This window comes from Strongylocentrotus purpuratus, unplaced genomic scaffold (genome assembly GCF_000002235.5).
Source record: "Strongylocentrotus purpuratus isolate Spur 01 unplaced genomic scaffold, Spur_5.0 spur5_scaffold_8, whole genome shotgun sequence".
Taxonomy (NCBI): domain Eukaryota; kingdom Metazoa; phylum Echinodermata; class Echinoidea; order Camarodonta; family Strongylocentrotidae; genus Strongylocentrotus; species Strongylocentrotus purpuratus.
In genome coordinates, this window is record NW_022145614.1 from 9,576,082 (window position 1) to 9,589,155 (window position 13,074).

Below are 13,074 nucleotides of genomic sequence, written 5' to 3' on the forward strand. Positions count from 1 at the left end.
TACAAACATTGCTTGTGAAATGACGTCAATGAAATATTCAACGTCAACTGAAAATATTTTAGGAGGAACTTCTTTGATTTTTTTCCTCTTTGTATTGACATTATGACTCGGTGTTAAAAGAATATCGAATCTATATCATAAAAGCGGGTAAATGATAATACACGTTTTGAACTTTCAACTACAAACAAACATTTAGTTCCTCGACGTTTTCTGACAAGACATTTCGTTAATGCATAACGCATGTATGTACCCGTAGTTAATCATTAAATTTTCCCCGACTCTGTCGCATTGCTTATATAGGGAATGTCAACAAGGCGAAGCGGCCGGTTTGATCAGGAAGAAGAATTCACCCCCATTATTGTAGACATTACTACATTTTGAGTCGTGATCAACATACCATTTCTGTCTCTGTGTTGGAAGGCACATAGACCTTATTAAATTGTAGGCGAATTATGGATATTTTTTCTACTATGAAGCCGCTTTTGTTCATCAGCCTGGTGGGATTATTCAGCATATTTCCGTACATTACTGGAAATGCGGGTGAGTAATGACTCATTATGCATATTCTAAATGGCAACTCGACGATTTCGTAAGATAAAAATCGTCATTGCCTTGTGTACACATTTCTCATGTTTCTTGGGACTTCACATAATAACATATTATGGCCTTTATTATGGCCTATCTGAATACTGACAATATTATTAATGTCTGAATTGTCTGGATATTAAGCGCCATTACACGCACTACATTGGTGGGACTGAGTAGTAGATGTCTGTCGCGGCGAAGCGACAGTGACCGCCTTCACTTTTATATAACGAAATCATGAAGGCTGCTTGCAAAGGTGGGTAAGTACATGTAACGGTAGCTCTAGCAAGTTACTAACGGGACTATCTCGGTGAACTGGTGGCAGTTTCACACCGGTGAGGACAAGCCAGGACGGATTTGAACCACGAGACCACTAGACCCTACAGTGACTGGTCGAAGGATGTCGTGGGACTACGTGGTTTATATAATAAAAGAAATTCAACAAAATGTACGTGATAAATGTTACGTATATATATATATATATATATATATATATATATATATATATATATATATATATATATATATATAAGTGTTTTGGGGGTATACCTTCGAAGAAAACAAGTAGACACCACAAGTGACTACATGAATCTCAACTCCATGGAGAGTAGAATTTCAAATGTTCTTTTTTAAACATCAAATTATATTGGATTTCATTCAATCGTTTACAATTTAGTATAGAAAAAAGACTGATGACGTTTATTGTTTTGAACGGACTATCATAATGTGACCAAATTTATACGAATTATCTAATTCACCTGTTACGAATAATAACATTTCAATAGTCAGAAATAAATAAATAGTGCTCACTACCCCTCCCCAACCCCCGCTTATTCGCCGGTTGGCTGATTCGGCGCTGAATATTTTCTCACGAATTTGGAAGAAAAACAAAATTAGTGCTCCACTTTCAAAACTCACTAAAGACGTTGGCCTACCTATTTTAGATTGCTTACAATTAGTCACTGCTTATTTGACTTTCCCAGTTAGAATCATGAACATATATTTTTGGTAGTTTTTCAGTCTCATCAGCGCCTTTGAATAGGCAACTAGATATTGCCGCTCTATAAATTCATGGATTGGATTGGACATTGATCTACATTTGCCACTCTCCGCCCAGGTGTTAAATGGGTACCGGCAGGAAGGAATTCCTTGAATGCTGCGAGCACTGAAACGGTAGCCTAGCAGAGCCGGGCTAATATTGGAGCGTCTTGAGCTTCTTGCGTGGTGGATAAGAATGTGCGCTATATAAGTATCCAATATTACTATCATGTTTATTAAAGAAAACAATATATCAGTACCTTTCCCTTTTCTGGTCTTAAAGACAGCACTGACGGTTATTTAAACCTAAAATATTCTCTCATCTTGCATTTTCTTCTTTATAGAATATGTGCGACTGGTGGATGGACAGGTTCCCTCTGAGGGAAGAGTTGAGGTGTTTTACTATGAACGCTGGGGGTCGGTCTGTGACGACCACTGGAGTCTAGACGAGGCCGAGGTAGTGTGCAAGGATCTGGGCTATAGTGGGGCGGATCTGGCCCTGGTCGCCGCAGCCTACGGTCTTGGGAGTGGTCCAATATGGTTGGACGATGTAGAGTGTCGAGGAGGAGAAGAGAGCTTGAATCAATGCAACCATAATACGATAGGGACTCATGACTGTGCGCATGAGGATGATGCTTCGGTGATGTGTACTGCACGAGGTGAGAGCTAAATTTCTTGAACCTTATCAACAAAGAGAATATGCTATCTCCTGTTCAGGTGTGGCTTAGAAACAGAGCCCCCCCCCCCCACACACACACGCACACACACACACACGAATGACAAAGAGAGAGAGAGAGAGAGAATTGGCGTGATGAGAACGGGGAAAGAGAAAAAGAAAGAGAAAAATATACCATAGGACCACCCTCCAAAACCTTCCCCTAATTGGTGGCCTAATTAATCTGAATTGCTTTTACCAATATTAAGGCCAGTCACCCCCCCCCCCACCCACAGCGATGGGTACGTTCTCATTGGTTGGCTTTCAGGCTTTATCCTTTATCATGTTTATGATGATTCTATCGTTTCTCGTATACAGTGTTCTAGAGACAAGGTTTAGCAATTGCGTTTTCACTGGCGTCATTTCGAGGCACCAGTCGAGAGATTAAAGCCAATAGGGAATTTTAGATTTGCACGTCGACATAGTGGACTGCTACGTGTGACGTCCTTTTAAGGGACACCTATTACGTATCAGTCCACTATGTCGACGTGCAAATCTAAAAGTTCCTAATGTCAATTTGGGTCGGATCATTTATCACGCTGCCTTCCCCTCTCCAATTCCTTTCCTTTGCTTTCCTGTCTTCCTGTTCTCGCCGTTCGAGGCTGTGAAGGGGGAGGTGGTTAAACGTAGCTACGCCATTGCTCGTCTACGTTTAATTGTTTTTAAAAATGACATATTTGCTCAAATTAAATTTTCGGACAAAATCAATCATATTTCTTCGAGGAACTATGATGTTAACTTTGTTACATCATATCTAAAATATTAATTTAATACTTTTTCTGAAACACGGTACGTAATTTTGTTCCTGTTTGGGTTTTGCTGCTTTTCTGCAGATAGAATTATTATTAACTTTCTTCTCTCTGTCGGGTTTCTTTTATAACGCAATAACTTTTCTTTAAAAGACTGGCAGAAAACCGTCTCAGTGCTGCTAATAATCAATCCGGAATCATTGGCTAGGTGTTTGGAGTTTTGTTGGAGATATTAGAATGCCGTCGTCCTATTAGTAGGGACTTTTAGATTGAGTGGACGAGAACACGACGAACGCCGACTGATCTTGCGTGTCAACGTACCCAAGTGCCCATGTTGACTACAATTAGAAATATTTTAGATTTCACTTGACGATATATATGCATGCAGGAAGTAACACTATGAATATGACGGACAAAGAAAGAGGACAAAATATACAGTTCCTCATTCTACCCCCAACAATTGCTGTGGTAGACAAAGAACATCCCTTTACTGCTATTATCATGTAAAAATGTGTAGAACAGGTGAATATGCACGTGACACCTGTTTTACACATTTTTACATAATAGCAGGGAAGGGATGTTCCATTGTCTACCTGAGGAACTGTATATTTTGTCATCTTTCTTTCCGCCGTGTTCATAGTGTAAGCGTGCACGCGGCATACTAGTACCGTACTAGATTTAGGAAATCAAGGTTGACGCATTCTCGATCGCCGACTGAGACGACGTGCGCTTGCGCAGTGCCTTAAAATGACGTCACACGTTGCAGTCAAAGCTGTCGACGTGCAAATCTAAAAGTCACTAGTATATTACATATCAACGCCTATTCAAATGATATTCTCCGTGTTTTTGCTATGTCTCATCCAGGTTCTTTAAGACTTACAAACGGTACCTCATCGCATGATGGCATACTGCAGATCATGGGGAATTCCTCAAGCTCTTGGGGCAGTGTTTGCGGGGATACCTGGACCGCGGCAGCCGGGGAAGTGGCTTGCCGTCAACTTGGCTTCTCCGGTTACTTGAACAGTTCTTTCAGTGATCCGTCAAACAGCACCAACTCTGGGCACGACGACGACCCATGGACCTTCTTCCACGGTTTCCGTTGCTATGGTAGCGAGAGGAGACTGGAAGTGTGTCCGGATGCAGAATGGGACACCGTTGACGCCTGCCATGAGAAAAGAAATGTGATTCTACAATGTGATTCTACAGGTAATCTCTCAATTATATATATTCTGCAGAAGCTAGCTTAACGGTACTATATCCCATTTGCAGGCCAAAAATGAAAACGTTAAATTTCAACGGCATTTGAAAGATAATAATTATTTAGAACTTCCTTTAAAATCAAAGGGCTTGAAAATGTCTTTTAGTGGGAAAATAAGGAGCATTAGTTGTCGAATTGACTTTAGTGATTGCAACCATAATATAGTAATAGTCTAAATAGTCCGAATGGTCGTACGTTTTGTGCTGCGCAAAGATTCAATCAGTTTTATTTTGGCCGTTACAAGAAATGGGTTATTGATGAAGACAAATGCTCATGTACCTTTACATCTCATTTTATGTATGTTATTACCAAAGAGAAAAAAGAAGTCAGGCACTCAAAGTACACGGGTTTCCTTGCATAATTTGAATACTAGGACACTGCTAACGTTTACATTTCACAGATAGGACAAACGTGACAGATTCATAATTCCTGTAAAGTTCTACAGAATTTGATGTTGGCTGCAAGTGGGACCAGGGGCGTACGCAGGGGGGTGTTTTGGGGGTTCAAACACCCCCCTTTGGTATTTTAATGTATGTAAACCCCCCTAAAAAAACCTAAAACCCCCCCCCCCCCCCCTTTGGCTTTTTTTTTTTTTTTTTTTTTTATTAAAAAAAAAAAAAAAAAAAAAAAAAAAATTATACCCACGGCTAACCTAAATAAGGTGACCTTACCCTCCCCCCATACGTAAAAAAATGTCAAATTTTGAAATTTTGAGACCAAAAAAAAAAAAAAAAAGTGTCCGCTTACCCCCCCCCCCCCCCCCCCCCCCCCCCCCCCCCCCCCCCCCCCCCCCACTGAGCGACTTTTCTGCCGGCTGAGTCGTTGCGATTTTTTTTGGCCTCCAAAAAAAAAAAAAAAGTGTCCGCTTACCGCGAAAGGGGGAAAACTGAATTCAGACGAGGATTAAGAGTCGAGAACTTTACAACGAATCGTCTTGTTTCTCTAATGATTTAATGAAACGTAAAAGCTTCCGCGCTTCGCGTGGGAGGGGGGGAGAATCTAAATTCAGACGAGGATTATTTTCGAAAACGGTACAACGAATCGTCTTCTTTCTCTAATGATTTAAGTAAACTTAAAAGCTTTCGCGCTTCGCGCGGGAGGGGGGGAACCAGAATTCAGACGAGGATTAAGAGTCGAGAACGGTACAACGAATCGTCTTCTTTCTTTAATAGTTTAATGAAACGTCAAAGCTTCCGCACTTTGCACAGGAGGGGGAGGGGGGCTGAATTTAGACAAGGATTAAGAGTCGAGAACTCTATAACGAATCGTATTCTTTCTCTAATAATTTAATAAATCATAATTTAATAAATCGTACAATTTTTCGCGTTTCGCGCGGGAGGAGAAAAACTAAATTCAGACAAAGATTTATAGTCGAGAACGGTACAACGAATCGTCTTCTTTCTCTAATAATTTAATGAAACGTCAAAGCTTTCGCGTTTCGCGGAGGAGGGTGGGGAAAACTCGCCCCTCCCTGTACCGACCCCCCCCCCCGCATTACGTCACTGTTGGTCACCATTACGTACCAATATATGGATCGCATAATTTCAAATTTGCCCCCCCCCCCCTCCCCCTAAGAAATCCTAGATCCGCGCCTGGTAGTGACATCGTTCACAAACTGAATGCAAACACTGTGTTTAACTAACATAAGGGCCATATAGTGACCTTTGCACGTTTTTATTAAAATCACGTTTCGTATGCAATAGGCACAAGCATTCGTAATCAAATTATCTTGAATCATGTGCATATAAGCCAGACAAATTTATCGAGAGAAATCGGAGCAACACAATAAAGTTAAGAAAATGTTGAAAGTCACCCATACAAATTACTCATAGTTATAGAGGACTCCCTTTTGGAGGTTCGAATGTGATGACATAACTGGAATTCACTGTACTTTAATTCTACAGATCACTCGACGACCCTGTATCGGTCTATTTTGCACCACTGTCAAGATGCACTTCCCCTAAGAAATCCTAGATCCGCGCCTGGTAGTGACATCGTTCACAAACTGAATGCAAACACTGTGTTTAACTAACATAAGGGCCATATAGTGACCTTTGCACGTTTTTATTAAAATCACGTTTCGTATGCAATAGGCACAAGCATTCGTAATCAAATTATCCTGAATCATGTGCATATAAGCCAGACAAATTTATCGAGAGAAATCGGAGCAACACAATAAAGTTAAGAAAATGTTGAAAGTCACCCATACAAATTACTCATAGTTATAGAGGACTCCCTTTTGGAGGTTCGAATGTGATGACATAACTGGAATTCACTGTACTTTAATTCTACAGATCACTCGACGACCCTGTATCGGTCTATTTTGCACCACTGTCAAGATTCACCATTATCATTTTCTTTCCTTCGTTCACCAGACGTCCGCCTCGTTGACGGTAGCGTACCATACGAAGGTCGGGTCGAAGTTTTCTACGGTGCCACCTGGGGCACTGTTTGCGACGACCAATGGGGTATCCAAGACGCCAGCGTCGCCTGTCGCCAACTCGGCTACGAACTCGGGGCCAAGGAAGCGCCTCGGAACTCGTACTTTGGATCGGCTGATGGTCCTATTCTTCTGGATGACCTATACTGCTATGGACAGGAGAGTAGTCTGTTTAGCTGCCCACACAGTGGTTTCGCAAATGATAACTGCAACCATCGTACCGACGCGGGCGCTGTTTGCTTGAGTACGTTTAGTGATTTAGAACCAGTTTAGAAATGCGAACAGGTGCCTCGCTAGATCATTGTGAAAGGAGGAGGGGTGTACCATATGTTTTCAAAAGAGTTTTGGCGAAAATTTCAGACAGATAAAACATAAGTTCTTAGTTTTTTAGTTCTTAGTATCGTTTTTGGGTCTTCCCCTTTGCTAATTAATTGACGACACCCCTTCTGAAGTTCTAATGGCACCACTGACTGCTAAATGCCTAAGTATTTACAGAACAGGCTAACTGCATGTTGTAAATACAGAACAAAAAAACTGGTTCAGAACAGTTTAGTTCAGTAATGAATTACGTCTTTTGGCAAACCACTATTTACATTTGACACTCTAGATCCAGGGGAGGCAATTGGGTACTGGTAAGAATCAAGTTATTTATTGAATGCTTCAGCACCTAATATCTGGTCAGATAGGATTTAGCCGATGTAGTCATCGAATGCCCTCGGAACCCTTTCTAAAATGTTAGTAACACTCTCATAATGTTCATCCCCTAATATCGTTTTCAGGGAAAGACAAGCAAATTCGCCTCCTAGGCGGTTTCACGAGTTACGAAGGTGTGGTCCAGGTGTGGTATTACGATTCCTGGCACACTGTCTGTGACGATACCGATCACTGGGGCAGGGAGGAGCGGGAGGTCGTGTGTCGTCAGCTCGGTTACGAGGTCGACGATGATTTCCGGACGCCCGTCGCTGTCATCAACGCCGTGATCGGTGATACATTAGTAAGACACTACAGATGCACGGGGGAAGAAGAGGTGCTGTACTACGATTGTCCGTGGGATTATACTAGTGTTAATGAATGTCTTCCAGAGACAGTTGCACAGGCTTGGTGTAGCAAACCAAAAGGTAAGACCAAGCCTTTTGTAATCAGGTCTAAAATATTTGCGGAACAATGTCAGGTTATACTGGAGCTATCAATATAATTTAATTTGAAGAAAATAGGCCTAGTAAAAAGTAAAAAATAGGATACGGAAAAATTACTCCGTAGACAAAAAAAAATGACATAAAAAGAGTTACTACGGTATTAACAATGGTGGCTATATACATTCCACATAAAATCAGATAACGGGGGCTGGAAGTCAAACAAGTTTATCTATCCCTGGTAAAATGATCTCTGCTAATAATACGAAAATAACGTATAGGGAAAGAATAATTATGCAACGTGATCAGCTGCGTAGCTAGCTATTAGAGCCGGGGAAGCAGCCCCCTCCCCTTTGATTTCTTCAAAGTCTCTGCGATTGTGTAATATTCGTGAAGTTTAGGTTTGATAAGAATGACAGGGATACATACCCTGGAGTCCGAGAGAAAGGCGACAATGTAAGCGAATTCAAAGAATCGTGTTTACGATGTTTTATTATTTTGTATGTATAGACTTGGACATCAGACTACAAAATAGCGAGTACGCTGGCCAAGGTCGGCTCGAGCTATATCACTCGGGTATCTGGGGCACCGTGAGAACCCTCAACGAACATCAATCCGAGGTCATATGTCGACAGCTCGGCTACGAGTCCGTCATGGAGATCTATGACGAGGCCGTGTTCGGGACTGGTGATGGTCCTATCTGGGACTTGGAGACGATCACTTGTGATGGGAATGAGGATAATCTCAGAGAGTGCACCTCAGATTGGGATGGCAGGTTGGTCGGCGATCAGGACCATACTCGAGATATCTCTATGATGTGCAGGCCATATGGTAAAAGAATTGTCGCTATGAATTACTTCTTCATTCTTGAAACTCAAATGATCATTTATTATTTTTAAACAATCATTTTTGAATCACTGAGAGTGACTAATTGTTCAAATTTAAGGCTTTCTTTAATTAAACGTTTGACGGCAGTACCAAACATTGATCATTATTATTCGGCAATATCAAAGGCGATGACATTGCTTTTACTGAAATATCCAGACGGTATTTGATGTCTTGATTATCTTTCTATTTCCCAACTTTTACACAAAGGAAGCATTTTGTCATTTTATGTTATAAAGTTGAATCGAAAGGGTTGCTAAAATATTCATTGTGTTGCTGAATAATGAGGGGAATATCATTTTTATTACCTTTGTTATTTTAGTTATTTTCTTTACCATCTTAATAATTTATTCATGTTTTTTAATTCTAGAATCCATAGGAACATTAAAACCTAGGCTTGTAGGCTATGGTAACGCGATTTCGAATGGTCGGCTTGAGGTATACCTTGGAGATGGAGCCTGGGGGACTGTTTGCTCATCGGAAGGATGGGGGCAGACCGAGGCAGAGGTGAACACCCCTCCCAAACTCACTCTTCTTCCCACTCACCCCCCCCCCCCCCCATCTCCCATTTCTAGCCCTCCCCACACAGTTGTCAAATGACTTGTAGCTTGTACCTTGTAGCTTGTACAAATGTATATTTGTGTTCACAGTGATACAACAAAAATGAGATAAAATAAAGTAATTTCTCCTCGCACACCAAATAAGGAGGGAATACGGATCATCCGGTTTTCATTCATATACATTTGCATAATGAATAGATTGAAATGCTAGGGCGCCTCAATGGCAGCACAGCTAAAGCCGGGGTGATAATTTCCAAATTTGGAAGCGTATAGAGACGTTTAAATGTGATATGCGCTATGCAAGAACCGAATATTATTATTATTATTATTTCAAAAAACACCCTCTCCAATCATTCTAATTTACATTAGGCTTAAGCTTGCTTCGTGATGAATGCCATTTTTTCTAGTCGCATCAGCTCCGAGTGCCATCTTCAACCCCCACCATGGAATTTACCCCCTCATAATATTTACATCCGACAGGAGATTTAGGGACACGTTGAGATCGCGTTTTCTTATCTCACATAATCTGAGACCCGGTCAGGAGGGGGGGGGGGGGTGTATTATTTTTCCTTCTCCCTTGTTTCTTCTTTTTCGTCATTCAATATTATTGAGGGACAAGTGCTCCCTGTGCCTCCCTGTAGCTACGTCACAGTACAGCAATTATTTACTTTTAATTTGTCTGATGCTAACAGGTTGTATGTAGACAACTGAACTATGCCTCGGGTCAGTATGCCAAGATCATGGATCCTTCAGAGTTTCCTAATAGCTACGGCCCGACTGCCTTCAGCAACGTCGACTGCGATGCAGACGACGACAGCCTGAGGGAGTGTCAATATGGTGCCTGGGGGGAGCGAGACTGCCTGCACGATCAGGACGTCGGAATCGAGTGTTATTATTACGGAGGTGGGTCACTGCATTCAAAGCAACCTAAATGAAGTAGATGCTTGAGCGCCACTATACTAAAACAAAACAAAATGGAAAGAGCACAATTTTCTTTATTTATTTACTTGTCCTAGACTTTTTAGACTTGATTGTGACCCTGTTATTAACTCTTCACATTCTCTTAAAGTAGATATTCATTGGTTTTAAAAACTTAACTTTATTTTCATTATTGCAAAGTTGAAACTTTGATTCGACAAGGTTATCAAAATTCAATACTTGGAAATATTCGAAGTAATGATTATTATAAATTACAAAGCGCTAAAATACAGCCCTGGCATAGCACCTGAAGAGCTCACCGAACGCTGCTGAGATGTGTGAGATCACAGTATGGACATGATTTGCACAAGTAGACGATGTCCCATAACATCTCACACATTTTCACTGCCTGTGTTTTCATCTTCTCTTGAGTTCTTTCTCTTACTTCACTACCGTCAGGCTAAATGTATAATCTATTGCCTCACTCTAAGCCCCGCGCATGGTTTTATTTTGATGACAAATGCAGCGATACAAAAATAAGGGAATCTGATTTCAATTTGAAAGTCTGGTTTCTTTGATTGTTAATTAACCCTTATCCTGTGTATTTACAAGCAAACGATTTTAGTTATCAGAATCGGGTCATATCCCCTTTTGAATGGTTTGACATGGCATTACATTTATATACACTAAACTCATTATAATTTGACATATAATAGCTTTGCAATTATGTTTATTCTTTATGGGATGTCGTCTGCTTGGGCAGTATTGGTCCATATAGTGACGTCATTAAAACATCGTTATTTTTCCGGCGAATCTCTCGTATATCCCAACTGTTATGGAGGTGGTCGTATTTTTATTTTTATAAATCACCCGATATGTAGTTGACCTAAAACTTTTACGATGGCCATCTGTTAGCTTTAATTTAGTGATACATTAGTTGACATATTTCTGATTTTCTTTGAATTTCACCTTTAATACTTTCATTTCTCGTGTCAACATAGATGAAAGAAACGAGAAAAAAACTCTGGCCTTATCGGCAAATTAAAGCTAGCTTGAAGATGGGAATGAAAAGTTGCAAATATGTGTTGATCGAACACACTGCAATTCTCTTTAAATATGCAGAACCTGAAACTGGAGGTGGCATACCAGTCTGGGAGGTAATACTTATCGCCGCCATGGGTGCGTCGATGTTCATCATCCTCATCGGCCTGGCTATCTACCAGCGAGGGCGCCACCGCCGTCGTGTCTCCACCCCAACCCACACCGAATCACGTGATGACAATGGGTACATCCATAATCCTGCTTTCGACATGACCGAGCCCCCGCCAGACTACCGGCCTTCCACCCCACCGCCAACCGAGTCGCCGCCCTCTTACGAGTCGCTGGTGTTGGAGTCTCCCTACAAGCTGAACGAGGATGCCGCCACGCCCCCGGCCACGCCCCCGGCCACGCCTCGGGTTGATGAGGACAACCGTCGTGGACATGATCTGAATGATCAAAGAACGACGCATCAAAACAATGCGATGCCTCGTGGTGACTATCAAACGACAACGTACATTTGAACTGAACAAATGTAATGATTTCATCATGGGTGTTTTAGATCCACGATGGAAAATTCACAACCCATGTTGAAAAAAACGAAAGTAATTTATACGTACAAGAAAAGACGTAATCTCATGCATGTATGTGAAAGTACATGTACGTCTAAATACCGACTATTTGTGCGTTTTTAAGCCAGAATAAATGTTTTCAAATTGTGGTTATAAAATATACATGTTATGATATTATCTGTAAATAAGATTATGATTCTGGCTACGAGGTCCATCAACGTACCCTTTGAATTTACATTTGTAGTCTAATGAATTTAAATGTAAATGTATTCTACATGTACATCGTAAAACAAGATTTCTATATAAATAGCCATATTTTATTACATATAATGTCGTTTACGAACAAACAAGTTGCATATATCAATCACGGAAAGATTGACAGACATTAGAAATTTCTCCCCCTCAACAAAAAACAAAAAGAAAAAAAAACAAAAAGATGTCAACAAAAAGTCCAGTCAGCTTGAAAGCCATATTTGCCGTCATCAATTAATCTACAAACAATCTGAAATATATTTTTGTAGTGTGAAGTGTACATTTCGTGATCGGTTTTACAGTATTTTACTGATTTTCCGAATTAAAGAAATAACAAATTTATCTTGTCGAGAAAATGTCAGCGTAACTGAGTTTAATTTATAAACTATCATATTATGTATAATCATTCTACATGTGCATAATGTACTGAACTGTTTCCAACTCAAAATATCTTTAATTATTTTGTCTTTTTGTAAGAATGTATTTATGTCGATTTGAGTATTCATATACCATGCAATTTTCACTTATTCCATCGCTAAATGTATGGATAATAAAGATGTATCTTTTAATACGAACCTTGTTATATGAACCTTATTGTCGTGCCTGTATTAATACACTTAGAAGCTGATGATCACTTCTTCAAATTGATATTCAAAATAAAAAGCTGAACCGCACGACTGCCCTGTATATAGCTCACCATTAATATAGTCATTGGAGTACCCATGCATGGCCTCGATCATTTTCAAATCGAGGAGTGTGGAGAGGAGTTTTCATCTTCTTTTTCATCTTCTTTTCCCCCTCTATTTCTTTCTTTATCCCTCCCTACCCCTCCCCCTCCCCCTCTGTGGCTCTCTCTCTCTCTCTCTCTCTCTTTCCCTCTCCCACTCAACCCCTTGTCTGTCGATCACCCCCACATTCTACCCGGAGCTAT

The 13,074-nt window shown here is 40.6% G+C and overlaps 1 protein-coding gene across 1 annotated transcript; it reads left to right on the forward strand.

The window, feature by feature from the left end:
* Positions 1-224: 224 nt before the first annotated feature.
* On the forward strand, positions 225-12,732 carry LOC579333 (deleted in malignant brain tumors 1 protein). Its single transcript, XM_011668343.2, has 9 exons — positions 225-540; positions 1,968-2,282; positions 3,952-4,293; positions 6,721-7,029; positions 7,565-7,903; positions 8,429-8,749; positions 9,174-9,310; positions 10,056-10,266; positions 11,404-12,732. Exons 1-9 carry the CDS (start codon positions 453-455, stop codon positions 11,841-11,843), a joined length of 2,502 nt encoding a protein of 833 aa, XP_011666645.2. The 5' UTR covers positions 225-452; the 3' UTR covers positions 11,844-12,732.
* Positions 12,733-13,074: the final 342 nt, after the last annotated feature.

Excerpts from the sequence above, each read along its gene's own strand:
- LOC579333 (XM_011668343.2), top strand. The coding sequence starts at position 453 with ATGGATATTTTTTCTACTATGAAGCCGCTTTTGTTCATCAGCCTGGTG. Across the intron at positions 7,904-8,428 it reads TTGGTGTAGCAAACCAAAAG|ACTTGGACATCAGACTACAA; the intron begins GTAAGACCAAGC and ends TTGTATGTATAG. Across the intron at positions 9,311-10,055 it reads GGGGGCAGACCGAGGCAGAG|GTTGTATGTAGACAACTGAA; the intron begins GTGAACACCCCT and ends TGATGCTAACAG.